Source organism: Stigmatopora argus, chromosome 8 (genome assembly GCF_051989625.1).
Source record: "Stigmatopora argus isolate UIUO_Sarg chromosome 8, RoL_Sarg_1.0, whole genome shotgun sequence".
Lineage (NCBI taxonomy): Eukaryota > Metazoa > Chordata > Actinopteri > Syngnathiformes > Syngnathidae > Stigmatopora > Stigmatopora argus.
In genome coordinates, this window is record NC_135394.1 from 10,891,757 (window position 1) to 10,909,416 (window position 17,660).

Below are 17,660 nucleotides of genomic sequence, written 5' to 3' on the forward strand. Positions count from 1 at the left end.
TTATTACCCTTAATATATTGTGAATAAGTCCAATAAAGCATTTATGAAATACTGTCAAAAACAACATTCCAATGAATGAAAACATATACAATCTCGTTATGGCGTGTAATAACACACTTAAGTTGATAAATAAAATGCCATCAAACAGTAGTCTAGTTAGTATATTGTGGTCTGACGTTACCATAAGACTATAACGACTGTATTCTGACAGTAGTATTAAAATCATTTCACGTTTGTGGACACTAAGGGGTCGAATGGGATCACAGTGGCTGGAATTAGTGGGTTCCGACGCCAGCATCTGGCAACCCGGCAGCCTGGCCTGTGAGCGCTGAAAACTTGTTGTTGTCGGGGAAAATGGCGTCAAACGTAGAAGCCCCGGAGCGCTGGTACCTCGCCCTACTCGGCTTCGCGGAGCATTTCCGAACCTCGAGTCCGCCCAAAATCCGCCTTTGCGTGCATTGTCTCCAAGCAGTATTCCAGTTCAAGCCGCCACAGAGGATAGAGGCCCGCACGCATCTTCAGCTGGGCTCGGTTCTCTACCACCACACCAAGAACAGCGATCTGGCCAGCAGCCACCTGGAGAAGGCGGTGAGCGGGCTTCATGTGCTAGGAAAGAGCGGGGATGTAGCCGCCGAGCGGGCGGGTGTAGGCCACAGTTTAAGAAACAACAAAACACCGGGCACTTTTTTATTTTAACGCTTCTCATTTCTATCTGCCAATTTTTCCGAAAGCGCTATTTTGTAATTGTTCCGGTTGGGTCACCGTGAAATGAAACGTTTGTCCTCAGTCGGCCGCTTTCATTCTTTTGGTTGCTGTACAGAATGAGCTTGGGAATGGATTTCTAAATGGTTCAATATCACAGTCAACTACTAAGGCATGAAAAATCAGAATAACGCTTGGTTCCTCTCTTTTTTAGTGGTACATTTCTCAGCAAGTCCCCCAGTTCGAAGATGTCAAGTTTGAGGCGGCAAGCATTTTATCTGAACTCTTCTGCCAACAGGTAACATGGGGATTTACATGTATATAGTACAGGATTTTCCATTTCAATATTCGTGCATTAGCAGTGTTAATGCAGGAATGCTATGCATTTGTGTTTGTTTTGAGTAAACTCTATTTATACACGACTGTTGAAACTGACTATCCATTTTCAGAATTTGGTGGACTCTGCAAAGCCTCTTCTGCGCAAGGCCATTCAGATTTCACAACAAACACCGTATTGGCACTGCAGATTGTTGTTCCAGCTGGCAGTATGTATCAATTTTATTTGTAAAGAAGTGCACAAGGCACTCTATACTATAAACAGTCCCTTTTTTAATGCTACGGAAAGCAATGCAGTATTTGATTGACTGACATAGAAGCAGGTCCCGTGGTGGCTCCAAGTAGTTTGTAAAGAACAACAAAGCTTAAAAATAAGGATATTTATTAAAATAACTTTCTGTTTCTTAGCAACTTCATACACTGGAGAAAGACTTGGTGTCAGCGTGTGATTTGCTGGGAGTCGGAGCGGAGTACGCCCGCGTGGTGGGCTCGGAATACACCAGGTACATTGCATTATGTATACAATATTTCAGGTTTTTAAGGTCACTTGTTTGTTTGGAGCGTATACATATTAAATAACCTTTTCTTCCTTGAGCGCATATTTATTTTTCTGATGTGTACTGGCACTGCCCCATTTAATTATTGCAGTGTAAATATTGAGTGACTTGACTGATTGTGAGGAACGCTGACCTGGTGTTTTTTTCCCCCCTTCAAGGGCGTTGTTTCTCCTCAGTAAAGGCATGGTAAGTCAAACTTTGAAGGTGCATTACTTAATTGCTTATGAACAGTTGTGAGTCACATTGTCAAGAAGGAAGGAATAGTAATTTGTAAAGAAAAAAAGGGGCGTTATTGGGTTACATCAATAAGGTCGGCATATGAAAGCTTTGGGATATTAAAAAAGTTGCATTGTCATGTTTCACTTTTGACTTTGATCATGCAATTTTTTTAGACAGGATATTTTATTGATCGTACAATTTTCTATAATGATGTCCTAATTGTTCAATTATGGAATTATTCATTGCAACACGTTTTTTTTTTCAATTACCTTCTTAAAATGACAATTTCTCATAATTAAGAATTTGTGTTTCCCGACACCAATCCAATGTAATCTGTTTTTATTTTATGACTAAATTAGTTTCTCCAAAAATAGCTGTTCCGGGCGCCGATATATAGCATTAGATCACAACATCACTGTCCTTAATACAATGACTTCAACCCAACGCATTTGATTTTTCTCTTTTTTTTCAAGTAACAGCTTTCCCCTTTATTCATTGAGCCACATATTCATATTTCTATCTCTTTCTCTACACACTTAAAGCCTATTTTCATGGCCACGCATTTTTTGTGACTCTCAAATAGTCAGTCTTAATTAAAACTTCCCACAAACAACATTGTGTGTGACTTAATGTTTTCCTGGCCATACAGCTGCTGCTAATGGAGCGAAAGCTTGGCGAGGTACATCCCTTGCTTACACTTTGTGGAACCATTGTGGAGAACTGGCAGGGAAATCCCATCCAGAAGGAGTCCCTGAGGGTCTTCTTCCTGGTACTACAAGTCACACACTACCTGGATGCTGGGCAGGTACAGTCAGGATAATGTTCATAAAAATCTTGGATGTTATGGGACTGTGGATTTCCCTAATAGTGCTGTTGCAAATAGTTACTTGTTGATAGAATGCCATCTATGTTTTCTCAGGTGAAGAGTGTGAAGCCTTGTTTGAAGCAGCTGCAACAGTGTATCCAGACCATCTCCACACTCCACGACGACGAGATTCTTCCCAGCAATCCAGCTGACCTTTTCCATTGGCTCCCGAAGGAGCACATGTGTGTCCTTGTTTATCTGGTGAGCACTTCTATTCTTTGCTAGCCCGAATACTTAAGCTATTACGTCATGATGGTCGACTTCGAAAACAAAATTACTCAATGAGCTTACAATTGTAATTCTGTACAAAGTTGATTCGATTAATAATTGTAATGAAATGGTGTCTTGCTTCCAGGTGACAGTGATGCACTCCATGCAAGCAGGCTACCTGGAGAAAGCACAGAAGTACACAGACAAGGCGCTAATGCAACTAGAAAAACTAAAAAGTATGTTCATTGGGGTGTTTTCCAAAAAACTCAAGTCCATTCACATCCCTTGTCTGTTGACAGTGTTGGACTGCAGCCCCATCCTTTCTACCTTTCAAGTCATTCTACTGGAGCATATCATCATGTGTAGGCTCGTCACAGGCCACAAGGCCACCGCCCTACAGGAGGTATTTGCTAGCTCTCCCTGTTCGTTTCTGGTTAATTCATGATGCTAAATCCACTCGATGACACGCTTTCTCGCCTTCCAGATCTCGCAGGTGTGTCAGCTTTGCCAGCAGTCTCCCAGGTTATTCAACAACCATGCTGCCCAGCTCCACACTTTATTAGTGAGTATTTTCGGACCATTTTTGTGAAGAGAAATGTAAGTTTAGGCTACAAATGGGAATCATTCGCTGTTCCACTTCTTCCAGGGCCTCTACTGTATCTCTGTAAACTGTATGGATAACGCAGAAGCACAGTTTACCACCGCTTTGCGGGTGAGCGTCCGTTTGGATCAACTACGCGTCTGTCCTGAGGCGTTAGCTCACGCTCACTCAAACATGTCGTCTGTTTTGTAGCTCACCACACACCAGGAACTGTGGACTTACATTGTCACCAACTTGGCCAGCGTTTACATTAGAGAAGGCAACCGACACCAAGAGGTCTGACAGTAAAAAGTATTTTTTCCTCCCAAAGTCAATCGGATGTCTGTTGCCGTTAAAGGCAGCCAATTAGTTCATTGTGTACTTTACGTATTTTGATGGTCTCTAGTTCATGGACGGTCCCAAATTATGAGCATGTCAGTATGGGGTTTTGCCCACCAGATGGCGCTTTAAATGTCGTTTCATTGATTTTCAGTAATCAGAGTTCAGGGTATTTCTGAGAATTTTAATATCAGTAACCATGTAATATTTTATAATAATGCTTAACACAATTTCTTTCTCAATTCCAGTTGTACAGCCTCTTGGAAAGAATAAACCCAGACCACAATTTTCCAGTCAGGTAAGATGATTTGTCAAAGTCAACATTATTACGGTATTTAAAAACATTAATGTAATTTGATTTACGTTTTTTTTTTCTTCAAAAAATTGCATACAACAAATTTAATCAAATCCAGTGTAGCTCTCTGTGGAAATCTGCCTTTATGGCCATTTCATTCATTTAAAGTTAGGGTGAAAAGGTTTTCTCAGATGCCCGTAATGGGTTTGAATTGCATATTCTAAAATTCTTCTCGTGAATCCCATTTAAGTATCACGTAAGTTGAATGTCATTCAATTTGTAATGTACAAAGCAGCTTTATTAACAGTGTTCTCTGTTTAGCTCGCATTGCCTACGTGCGGCTGCTTTTTACATCCGGGGTCTGTTGTCCTTCTTCCAAGGCCGCTACAACGAGGCCAAGTAAGAGATTTTTTTTTCCACCACATAGTGTCTCATGCAAACCACACCTCTGACTCCAGCTCGTAACGTTTCCAATCCTTGCTGTTCTCTTCCAGGCGCTTTTTAAGAGAAACTTTAAAGATGTCTAATGCTGAGGACCTCAACAGACTCACCGCGTGCTCGTTGGTTCTGCTGGGCCACATTTTTTACGTGTTGGGAAACCACAGAGTAAGACCAAATTAGTATTTTTTTGTTTATTTTTGTGTTGTGTGTTGGCTTCAAGTGGAACTAATGTTTTAATTTTTTTAACATTTGTCTTAAAATTGAAACTGTTGCTGATATTCTACACACATTGTGCCTTGCGCCTTGTAGGAAAGCAACAACATGGTGGTACCTGCCATGCAGCTTGCTAGCAAGATCCCTGACATGTCTGTGCAGCTTTGGTCCTCTGCGCTTTTGAAAGGTACATTTATTTTTCTTTGTTTTTCACACAATGTATGAATGGAAAAGAAATTGTATGAATGTCCTTTGGATCGAACCATGCGCCCTACTCTCTAGATCTGAACAAAGCACTTGGGAACACCATGGATGCCCACGAAGCAGACCAGATGCACCATAGTTTTTCCCAACAGCTTCTGCAAGACCACATCGCCGCCTGCAGCCTCCCAGAGCACAACCTCATCAGTGTATGTAGAGGATTTGACTTTTGCCCGATGCTCTCTAATAATATCTTATGAAATTTTGAATTCAACTGAAATTTCCCCTTTTATAGTGGACTGATGGCCCACCGCCTGTCCAGATCCAAGCTCAGAACGGTCCCACCACCAGCCTTGCAAGCCTGCTATGAGCGGGACCATTTTAGTGTGTGTGTGTGTGTGTTTTTGTGTGGATGTGTGAGTGTTTGTCTATGCGTGCAGCTGGTACGTTATCGCAACAGTGTCTATGAAGTTGGTATCCAGATTATTTTTCATCAAGATTTAATTTTTCTTTGTTGGTTCACTTTTATCATTATTTTAATTTGCTGTAAAACAATTACCACTACTGTTGTCTGGTTGGAGCAAGGCAAGAAATCAGGGCTGGTTTTGTCAGGGCAGGGGTAGGAAACCTACATCTTTTCCATTCGAAAAACAAATCGAAGACCTCTTATAAATCCTCCCCAACATTTAACCCATACATGCTCATGGTATATGATTAACAACAATTATACTCTGAAATAGAACAATGGTTCCTTACCCCATTTTTAACTCATTGGTTGCCATTAACAGTGATGAACATCCAACTTAAAAGGCTTTCAGCGAATGCACGAATGTTTTCCCTGCGAGCCCTCCCAGTTCAAAGGAATTGGACGTATATGAAAAACTAAATTCACAGCAGAAAAATGAAAAAAATGCCACACGATTGGGCGTTCATCCTGGTCAATGGAACTGAATGAGTTAAGAACTGGTCCACTACAACTAGCTCTGCCATGCTCTGCTTTTGCCAGCGTTCTTTTCTATTTGTAGGGAAGATGAGGCGATACAGTAGATAGACTGGAGGGTAGTAAAGATGTAGAAAAAAAATTAATTTATTCATATTTTTGTATCTGTTTGTTAAATATTTGACATCATACTTTTGTTTTTGGATGTATTTGTTTTCACATGCATGGAAGTTACTGATGTTGGACTCCTTGTAAATTAGTTTTCTGCCCTGGGTTTGCGAGTATACTTGGTAGATATTTTTTGCACAAAATCCATAAATGAGAAGTAAAAAGACCTCTTGTAATATATTTTCACACAAAATGATCAGTTGGAATGTCACATTTTTGCTAAATTAAGAGGGTGCATTTCTAAGAAAGTTCAGTGTTCGATATGCGATATGAATTTTATATCATTTTATTTCTGCCCCCTTTCCGTAATACACTATATGAATTTCTTACAAATCTTGGATTTTCTTTTTCAGCTAACTACTCTTCAAAGCTTGGTGATTTTTCTACTTATATTTTTGTTACGTTCTCAATTTGTCCCAATGAATTTTACTCAGTTGTGTTCTTTTCAGCCTGCGCGTATAAATTTACCACTCATCGAACCTTTTATTGTACAGTGACATTTTATGAAATTAATTTAGTAAAGTGTCATGTATTTTAGCCCTAATGATGTAGAGTTCAACGGTTGGTATTTAAGGCACTGTTAAGGACACAGTTTAAACTCGAGTACTAGTTATACTCTCAATTAATATGTTTTTAATGCTCATGATGTTTTCAATAATTTTTCCAATAAAAACATGAAAACAACCTTTGTTTTTACCATGTTTTTCTCAGTATGTAAAGATGGTCAAAAGTAGGCATAATATATCATGATTTGTGCTCCATGTTTACGATTATTTTGAATATCGTCACCCTTTCAAAATAATTCCTTTTTCTACAAAGATGATTTGAATTGTTAAGAAAAAAATAGTTCAAAAAAAAGATAACCTAGATGTTTATTTTTAAGAAGGATTTTTTTTAAATAAGGTTGTTTGGGATAGTATGAGGTTTAAAAAAGGGAAAAATGAATCTATGATTGGCCTCAAGGGGGTGCACGACTTCCAAACGAAGTTGAACTTAGGGACACCACACTTGACTCAGATATTTACTCCTATTATTATTTATATTGGCTTACGGGCTTCGAGGCATTACTTTATCCATCACGTATCTAACATATAGCATTTGCATTGTATAAACCGTTATGCGTTATTAGTAAGATTACCCAATTGGACTGTTGAGTACCTTTTGAATTTGGGTCCACAAAGTTAGAAAAACTGTTTTTTATCTTCAAACACAAAATAGTTAATTATCACCCAGTTGTTCCTTTTTAAAAATATCAAACTTTAAGTACAACAATATCATTTTAAAGAATAGATTTCATCTTTCCATATGCTGGAATGCAATGCTTGTATGTACGTATTTCAATCAGCAGGGTAGGCGGAAAGGCAAAATTTCCTAGGTGTTGTTGAACGCGGCATGACGTCGCCTGTGGTGGCACACATTAGCAACCGGAGTGGCAGCGGACAGACGAGAGGGGTTCCCTGGATTTTCTCTCTTTTTTATTTTTTATTTTTTTTAAACGCAGAATCCAGCAAAATATAAGTAACGGGAACCACGGGGGAACTCGACCGAGCACCCCGCAGACTCTGTAAGTCCAAATATCCCCTCGATGTAACAATTTACTGGACGCTTTTATTGACAATCACATCACGGCGACACGGGGGAACTTTCTCCGGCGATGCTAGCTCGGAGCTAGCTTAGCTCGCTCGCGCAAGGTAACAGTTTGTGCACCCGCACCTCAACGCAACCGCGGTGTGCGTCGTCTCCAAACTCCCGGAATAATCGGACCAACTTCACCGGCGAAACTTCATTTAAAATGCTCCCATAGTAAGTCCTGACCCACGTTTACACCACGCGTGGGCTGCGATGCCGTAAAAAGTAGACGAAAGGCACGAATTTCCGTGTTTAATTAACGCCAGATTCCTCCGCGTGAATAAAATTAGCGACAGTGTGTCTGGCCAGGCAAGTGTCCGGAGAGTTAGCACGAGCTCATTAGCAGGCTAACTTAGCTTGTTAGCTCCGTGGGATCAGATCGCTTCATTGTCTGACTTGTGTATCGCTATTCGGACGCTAAACCCTGCCAAATATCACACATGTTTATTTATTATAGTTAAACCAGTGCAACCCCGGGCACTGCACCGCTAGGGGTGCATGTTGATTATTTTTGCGGGGGGAGTTTGAAAAGGATGCTGTTATTGACTAGTGGTCGTTAGCTCGCCTTTTTCTCACTTAGCCACGGTGTTGCAAGCCGGACAGATGGGCAGGTTGTTTGTTAGGAAGCCAAGCATGAGATGGCTTCTTATTCTTCTTCTAGCTTTTCTAAAGTTGGCATCGGTAAAGTTTTTAATTTTATTTTTGGAAACCGGGCACTGTTTCCCCTCATTGTTCTAAGATCTTTTGAATACTTTAGTTTATTTTACCATTTGCTCGCCGATGTGGTATTAATCCCCAGCCGTTAAGCCATTGAGCCTCAAAACTTTGTTATATTAGCTCTACCGTGAAATGCCTTTTATGGGGGTGTAATGGTGGACGTTTGTGCCTGCGCCGGGGTGTGTGTGTTGTCTTTTCCCCCCCAGTCCACGACGGATTAACTGCCCACGTAATCAAATCTTTGCCCCCCTTCTCTCCACTTTGTTCTTGCGTCGTTATACCATTGTTTTAAATGCTAATCGCATTCAGTTAGAAATAGGTTTTCGGGCACTGGCTCCCTGCTAACGCGAATTGTTCATCTTAATAAACATGTTTGTGCTTATTTACTTAAACATATTTTGCTTTTTGAAAAGCCTTTGAAGCTGCCATCTTTTGCACAAGATCAGACTCGTGTTGAATTATAAGGCGGTGTTCGCTTTACGACGGAGTGACGTCACTTTGTACGTATGTCTGACCTCGACGCAATGACAGTTATTAACGTTTTTGTGGAAAGAAATGTCTAAACCACAACTATAAAACTTTACTGTTTTATCCGTGCTGACTTGTTGGATTAAGGCGGATGTGCCAACCACTAGACGCTGTCCTGCCAAAATATGAAACAATAAAATGAATTAGTTAAGGGATGAGTATTTGTTTGGAAATATGGCTGTAGTTAGGATAGGTCAAATAAAATGAATAGGAAAAAATACATTCTGGTTATGGTTTGATTCAAAATCTTTTGGATTTAACTCAATTATCATTGGCAATTGATAGACATCCAATTCATTTCATGTTTGGGCACCAGTGCTCAATGCTCATTTCACTGCCATTAATGCTGATGGATGTCCAATCCATATTGACTGGGAGGATTGGCAGCAAGCATTTGCCGCCAATCCTTCCCAGTACGAATGGATCGGACGTCCGGCGCCCTCTTTGCCAACCAATGGGTTTATAGATGCTCTTAGTTTGTAGTTTGGCTTCTGTTATACAATATTTTGGTACACCAGTCTTAGAAAAAAAGGGCACAGCAGTGGATTATGTGATCCAAAACACAGTTATGACTTTACTAGAGTGCTCCTTGTCAAATCCAAAACAAAGTTGTTTGTTCAGGAACCATTCTGGTGATGTTGCTGCTCAATCATCCACATGACAATTGGCATCTTTGACTGACTCAACAAGGGAACTCGCTTACATTTGGCAAAAGTACTTGGACTGCAGCAGTATTCTTCGCCAGAAGTAAATGTCCTTTATCAACACTAACTACCCGTGCAAATTCTACTCCTCACTTACCAGACCCATGAAAAGTTAATCCTTTGATGCCGGCCGACATGAGATCTAGTGACGTGCGTCACAACTGCTGCCTAAAAATGTGTGCTGGTTGTTTAAGGAATATTTTTTTTTCCCTCTGGTTACATTTTCCGAGCTTCAAGACATTGGACTTTGGAAGTTCCCCTTCACAACGCTGAAATGAGAACCCTCTAACATGAAAGCGAGTGCCCACCCTCGGCTGGCGATTGGGGCTCACGTCGCTTTGCATTTTATGATGGACTACGGATTTGCACGGGGTCGGAGAGGTGGGGGGTTGGTCTTGTTATGGAAAAGACTCGCTGAAAATGATGTGATCTGACATGCATGACTCGACATCCACTTTTTTTTCTGCTGCATCAGACTTGCAAAGGAAATTTAGAAATTTTAAGCACCTGCTCAAATGATACCTTTAACTATATCTTTACTCTGGCTTATTCTCCTTTCAGTTGTTATTATATTATAGAGTATTTCACATAGGTGGGGATTAGGTGCAACGTCTTAACACCCGGCACACCCCTTTCACATCGGTTGGCGTTGTTCTATTGATGAACCTGAGTTTGATTTTGACGGTCTGCCTATAGCAAGCAGAGGACAGAGGAAAGTTTATCCAGTTGTAGTAAACTATATCCATATTTCTTACATTATCACTGTTGGGTGAAGCCTTCTTACCGTTAACTTCCCAAAACAACTAGCATAATATTCTGCTGGAGGGGCTGTTTACGTTCTGCTTCAGTCATTTTCAACTGTGTCAAATGTCAAAACAGACATTTGTTTTCCTTCTTGTGGCAATATTCTTGTATATTTTGATTATTTTATTGCTGTCTAGCCCTTGACAAATAAATACTTCTTAAAAACCCAAAGCATTTCGCCAGATTCTGATCCCCTGAAATGACGTTATCGGGCCTGATACCCGTTCCTGCGACTGGAGCGATGACATCTGTTTACAATTCATATCGAACAAATTTGGTCCAAAAGCTTTATTTTTTTTTATGTCACAGCAGCTGCCAATGTTGACGTTCACCAATAACTGGATTTTGTAAATTCTTAGTGTCTGTGTGAAAAGCATGTGCAGTTACTGCTGTATTCAAAGTAGAGGTTTTAATAAAGATTTGAATTTATTTCATAGTCTGTATTTGGCAAACTAGCAGACTGTCTAAATGAGGATCTAGATAACTTTATCAGGTAGTTTCTTGTTTTTCCCCTCCCAAAGAGTTGAACATAGTATTGTTCACAGAGTACAAAAAGTCTGAGAAAATGAACACTACTTCCATGTTTGGTGAAACTCATTTGTGAGTTGAGAGACTGTCTGATGTTTTTGCCTTCTCAAGTCAGACTTAATTTTTTTTTCATCTAGGCTTCTGGTTTGACTTTAATAGACTGCAATATTATCTTTTTATTTTTCTCCCTTTTTGTAGAATGAAGTCAAAACGAAAAAACAGTGGTCCGCATCTAAGAGTGCATCGTCATTGCTGAAGGTTAACAGGACGTGCTAGTGAAACTGAAATCCCACCCACAACCATCACTAAGGGTCTTCATTCCTCAGGACTGCCATTCTTCCTCAGTACTGGTATGTCATTAAAACCTTTTTATTTTAGCCTGATTTAAATTGTTATGAACCGACACAATTCAGCTGTCTTTGGCAGAATGGAAATTTTATAGTTATGTTGTATCACATGACCAGTGACGACAATATTGCTTTGCCCACAAGCCTTGGGGCAACTTTCAGCATTTGGTTGAGTGACCCATTTCTTATGTACCCTGTTCTTCATACACCGCTAGATTGATTCTGAGAACAATTTGTGGCACATATTTTTTGGTTTTGTGCTTAACTGCGCTCAACTCTTGAATGAGATGAATGAGAACATTCATTGGCTACGATTGGCAGTGCTAGACGCCTAATCCATTTGCTGCCAGCCCTTCCAGTCGAACTGGAATGGACTTTTAACAGCATTAATGGCTCTGAAACTTGAGCATTTACTGTCGGGCCGCCCAGTTTAAATGACTATTTTCAAAATTAGATGTCTATCACCGTCAATTGCAGCCAATGGTTAAACAAACACAAACAGGAATGGAAAATTACAGTTGCTAAGAGGCCCCAAATTGTCAAAACTTGTGACAAATGCATAGCGTAGAATGACTGTTGCTGAGGGCAAATGTTTTTCGTACCCACTTAGTGGTAAACAATGAGTTCTTTCTTGTTTTGTTGTTGCTCGCTTGGTCATGCTCCACTTGCCTCAAAGTGATTGTGTGAGGAACTTTCAAAAACGTCGACTAATTACAACCCATTTGCCTCAAAATTTATGTGATGAGTTAAAGACACCATTCTGTTGAAGAAAATGTTTTTATTTCCTCTTGGGAAAACACATCTGTTAGATGTTCCTCTTAATCTGTGGTTTCTTAGTTGCCATGAATATCGAGGACTAAACACTACTACTTTTGCCTTAGTTAATATTGAGGTTTTTATTTATTTATTTTTTTAACTCGCCAGTGAAACCTGCATGACCAGTATTGCACGAAACTGTATTTCATCTAAACTTGATGCAATGGGAGGAGCAATACCAGCCATTTATTTATGTGAAATGTTTCGAAGAATAACTTTCTTTAAAAACTCTGCTTGGCTAAAATGTCAGTGTGTGTTTAATTACCACTTGTTGCTTCGATGTGTTTTCTTGTTGATAACCCTATTGGCTGCCAGTGACAATCATATAACGATCTCTGCCAGTACTTTAGACTTGAACTGAATTTCACGCTTGTTGCTGTCAATGGCAGTCAATGAGATAAACAGTTTTCTTTCTGATGTTTTGATGCCGGTGGTATAAATAACCTGTTGTCGGGCGTTTAGTTTCTTTCCCTATTGTCTCATTTAATATGTTTGAGTCATTTTAGTTTTTTTTTTCCTCTGGTCACTTCCTGCTTGCATCCATTTCTGAGAAATGTAATCTGATAGCAGTCTGCGTGTGTCTTGGCCCTTTAGGCTGTTTGTGGGTTTGGTGTCTGTTTTTTATAGAATTATATGGAAACCAATTTGGTCGTTGTTTTAGATTGCTTTGGCTGGCAATTCCTTTTCATTTGTGGTGATTTTGGTCATTCGGTGGTCGATTATCTAAGTTGACTCTATTAGTTGTGCGAATCAATTACTCAATACTTTATAATGGTATGCATATGTGTGGTCCCCTAAAGAAAAGGCACTTGGAAGAGTTTGCCATTTGAACGACTGATCATGGATGCACTTTAAAAAGGGATTAGAAACACTCACATTGGATTATGATCATTTGCAAACGACACTTTTTAAATGCATTGTCGAATTTGGGCGGACTCATGCTTACCACACATTCACTTCAGTTTGCCTCTGGCTCTTGCTGACACACACGCATACATACACACACACACATACACACACACACGAGCACACTCATTCAGTCCGGCAGATTCAGAGTTAAAGGCTTCCATTTTGTTAGGTAACACCCTAATGGTCTGATCCGTCAGTGGCGTTAAAATGGCAGGGGCTTAACCCTTGGCGTTCGGGACGCAACCAGTAGGGAGGGACTCGCATGCGCATGCAATTATGCATGAGCTCACACACATACACAAGCATACTTACCTTCAGTGTTGTTATTTTTGTATTGGAGGGAAAGACAGAGGGCGAGTGTGAGTGAGGACAAGGAAGCGTGTTTTTCACTTTGGTACTGTTAGATCACAGCTCCACTCGCCACATGTGTGTGACCCCCCCCCCACCACCGCCACATCCACCTCCTTCTACCTCCAACATGGCACCACTTCAGCTGGCTCCCTGCCCCCCACTCTTAGCCCGTTTAGCATAGGTTAATTTATTCGGATACAATATAACATAACCCCCTAATAAGGGTACTCCAATCCCAATCTGACCGATTGCCAAATTTTCAAAAGCCTGACATTGCTTTTTGCTGATCCTGATTTTTTTCCTTAAACAGCATGCAACTTTAACATTGCAATCAATCTTGTTTCAACATTGAACATCAACTTTGAAACAAGACCGTAAAAACGTCACTGACTTAAGCTTTCTTCAATGTCTTGCTGTTCCTTACAAATTCAGGGAATGTGCATTGATACCGTTATGAACATGTTTAACTGACGGCACTTAAATATGAATACGATATACAGTGGTAACAATTTTTTTTTTTTTTACACAATGGGTTATAATTCGTTCAAAGGTAAATACTACCCCCTAAACCCTTTAAAAAATATAAAAGTATACCAATTTTGTATTAAATGTGTATGCAATTGTATGGAAAAAATCAATATTTATTAGCCATTATGACATTTTTCAATAAAGTGGAATTGCGAGTGGCCGCTGATTAAACATGCGTACAGACGCATGCAAACACACACTTTATCAATTTAAAATTATGCTAAACGCACTCAGAAAAACTTGAGAAACAACTCCGTGACAAACGAGGGGCAAATTCACACGATTGATGTGCTTCGCAGTCAATAGCATTGAAACAGCATTCAGTGCCGTGCTCAATGTTTAAATAATTGGACAGCTAGCAACTTTTAGATTAGAACTTTATTTCTTCCTTTATTCGGAAAATTTCTTGTTTGCAGTTTCAAGACAGACACGAGACACACAAGACATTGTAGACCTAGGTAAAAATAAAATCAATTTTGATTAAGTTTAGTTGGTTGTTTAACACACGTGGAAGAACACCGATAATCCTTTTGCTTTGGGCAAAAAGAAAGTGGCGTTCCAAGGTCTTCACGGGAGAAAGGCAACATACAACCGAGACAAAGTGCGCAAGGAAGTCTTGTTCTATTATTACGTATAATTAGCCTAACATTAATCCTCAGAGACGCTTGGTTGTTGTTCTCTTTGTGCGCTTTCAGCAAGCCTGACTCAACCCAGTCCTGACTCAACCTAAAGCTATTTGTCTATAAGAGATGCATCCATTTTAAAAGTGGTGTCCCCCATCAAGAAATGCGTGACTTAGTCCAAACAGAGCTGTTATTGACCAGCGTGTCTCTAATCGAAGCATAAAGACATGACTAGAAAGCATGGGCTTCTTAAAATGGCTGTTAATGTGTCGGCTGACTGGGCCCGGTCGGTTCCCAGTGGGGAAATCATTATGGAGCTGGAGATAAGAGGCTCGTATGCTACCTGAGGGGGGTGGATGAGCTGTTGCCATTGATCTTCTTTTCTTGTTGTGCCGGACACAAAGGGAGTGAGGCTGTAGTGTCAAACCAGGTCAGAAGATTTCTTTTTGCTTTCATGGGGGGAAAGCCGCATCTAACCCCAATCTTGGAAATGTAACCCATGCAGCCTGTTTTGTAGAAAAGATTGAAATTAGACAACAAATAATTGCAAGTGTGTTTTGTATTGTGATTTGAAAAAGCTAGTCTTCAGGCAGAAAAGACTATGTTCTCTACCTTCTTTACCTTACTTGCCTTTTATTAATAGTCTGCTCGGCCCTTAAGTCTAATTAGTCTCAGGGAAATTAGGTATATCTGAAGCAGACTGTGAGAAGAAACAACACAGAGCTCAATCTGTGCTTTTTAGTCATCCAGTTGATTCAATTTTACTTCCATGCCCCGAAGTAGAATTTGCCCTTTTTAAGGCATGTTTGCCAATTAACAGAATTTTGGAGGTAGGGTTATCTTCGCCATTTTTCAACTAGGCACAGGAAATAAATCATTCACCAGCGAGACGGAAAAGATACTTGATACAGTCTGCATACTGTATCAGTGGACCTTTAGGTGAAGGGGTTAAATGTTGGGATGAGATTAAAAGATGAACAAAGTTTCCTTTTAGGTTTGAATAGCAACAAAAAACACTGCCGTCACAATAGAATATTGACTAACTGAACTTCAAGCTTTTGTAAGCATGTACTCTAGCATAATGATGCATTTGTCAGTAACAGAGTTCATGTGGTTGTGGAGGGCACGCATAGCTCCGATACACTCGGCCCCTCAAATGATTGGTTTACAGCCCTGGGCGGAGCCGATGCCATCGTCGACTGGCTGACCCGGTTCTAACAAATTGTGATGATCGGCTTGTGTATTGATTAACACAAACTAATGTGAATTGGAAGACACTTTAAATGTATGTGAGTTAAATAGGCATGAACTTCAATGTTTTGACAGATATTTAAGACTTTTCCCAAAAAATCAATATATTTTGACATTGTAGCTTCAAGTAGGTTAGGAGGTGAAGTTTGAAGCTTCCTACAAGCTAGTCGTGGAGAGTAAAGAGCTCTCACAACAAGCCCGCTGAGCTCCAAGAGACAAGATATGGAAAACCCTGGGGAGTGAGCGACGTCGTGATGCAACCATCTCACCCCGTCGTACACATCCATTGAACCGCTCTCAAGTGTAGCACACTCACCCTACATACGTGTACAACAATTTTGTTTACCGCACTTGTTGCTTAGCAGCGCTAACTGATGGATCAAGATGGCATCCCCTCTTCTGGGACCAGCAGTCACTTTCGTGTTGACCTGCCCACAGCTGTTCCTAGTGACACTAACTTAGCCTACATTTCAGACACCTTTTGAGTTATCCAATGTTTACTCAGAATGCAACTCGTGTCTTTAGCGTTGAAGGATGGCACAAGTAAGCACATGTATTATTTCAGTGCACTGATGCAGAGTTGACATTTTTTTCTCTCCATGCGCTCATGGCAACACAATCCTGAATTTGTTCTGTGAAATTGTTTTTTAAGCATGGACTATCTGCTTATTGTGTCTTAATTTTATTTCCCAGTGGAGGAATCAATCAGAAAGTTGCTCTGTTTTTAGATCTGGATTAAGCCTTACATATTTCAGGCACTATTCATATACTGAAGACACTTTCATTTTGGTTGATATGCTTTGGAATGTCATTGGAACATTCCGAAACCGGACTTGTACTTCACTCCTACCTAAAGAATGGCATAGACTTTGTGGGTTTGTCATAGGCGGGGTCATCATCTCTCAATGATTCTTAACGTAGTCTCACACAAAGCTGCAAAGATGTCCCATCAGTTTCACGGGATCACAAAAAAAGGTTTAACCACAATGACTTTTTTTGGGTGTGTGCATACCAAGAGTTGAAGATGTGTCGGCATCAGCTGTCCCAATGGGATTGAGTTTAAATGTTGCTGTGTAATAGGTTATGTGAGAAGTAGGTTTCATCATCTTACTGTAGGCTATTGAAAGAGATTTGGGTCAGCATCTGGGGCATTGGCACTAGGACAAGATGTCACTATCCTGCGGGGTGGACCTTTTTTAAGGCTGAATGTAGCCACGAAATGAAGCGTGATCAATCTCCAAGTGAGAAACTAACAGAAGGATTACCCAAAGAAAAAATGGCTCTTACATGAAAAAAATTCCACTGTCTTTGTTGTCATTTTCAAATGATATATGCAGTTTTGCACCCAATTGTTAGATTGAAGCACAACACAATTAGACCACACAAGAAAGGTATCTTTTTAAAGCCTCAGATTTTGTTGGGTTTTTAGATATTTGATTTTTAGAAAAAGAAATCAGTCCCCTTGTGAGATTTAAGTGTAGTAATGACTTACAATGGCATATTTCCTCATATCTGTTATTGAAATGTTAGATTGAAATTAATCCACATATTTCATAGTTTCAATTGGACTCTATGATCTGCTTAAAACATTCATTTTACAAAGTTGTCCCCACTTTCAAACTTGTTTATCAAAAGAAAGTACAGGTAGTTCCTGTCTAGATGGTTGGTTCTTTGCTTCCCTTTAGCACAGTATGTTCTTGAAGTGTATTTATTGTGATTATTTAAAACACTGTATCAAAAAAGAGAGAAACCATTTTTGTTGTTTGTTCAGCCACACCTGTTTAACATGAAGTAAGCACAAAAATATACTTTACTGAACTTAAAAAGTCGCCATTAGGTAGCATTGATCTACCGTGTTC

General features: G+C 40.0%; 2 protein-coding genes across 4 annotated transcripts in view; both read left to right on the top strand.

The window, feature by feature from the left end:
- Nucleotides 1–271: 271 nt before the first annotated feature.
- mau2 (MAU2 sister chromatid cohesion factor) lies at nucleotides 272–6,750 on the top strand. The gene is made up of 18 exons (XM_077607875.1): nucleotides 272–588; nucleotides 917–1,000; nucleotides 1,152–1,247; nucleotides 1,447–1,541; nucleotides 1,754–1,781; nucleotides 2,464–2,619; nucleotides 2,734–2,880; nucleotides 3,035–3,125; nucleotides 3,189–3,292; nucleotides 3,374–3,451; nucleotides 3,536–3,601; nucleotides 3,683–3,766; nucleotides 4,057–4,106; nucleotides 4,425–4,502; nucleotides 4,598–4,709; nucleotides 4,854–4,944; nucleotides 5,040–5,167; nucleotides 5,254–6,750. Exons 1-18 carry the CDS (start codon nucleotides 355–357, stop codon nucleotides 5,326–5,328), a joined length of 1,797 nt encoding a protein of 598 aa, XP_077464001.1. The 5' UTR covers nucleotides 272–354; the 3' UTR covers nucleotides 5,329–6,750.
- A 668-nt stretch (nucleotides 6,751–7,418) lies between these two features.
- Nucleotides 7,419–17,660, top strand: part of gatad2ab (GATA zinc finger domain containing 2Ab) — a 35,125-nt gene continuing 24,883 nt past the window's right edge. For 2 of the 3 annotated variants that reach the window (XR_013301253.1, XR_013301252.1), the window contains exons 1-2: nucleotides 7,419–7,630; nucleotides 11,175–11,326. The gene's annotated coding sequence lies outside the window, so the exon portion shown is untranslated. The remainder of the gene's footprint in view (nucleotides 7,631–11,174; nucleotides 11,327–17,660) is intronic. The other variant, XM_077606778.1, reaches the window with a different exon arrangement.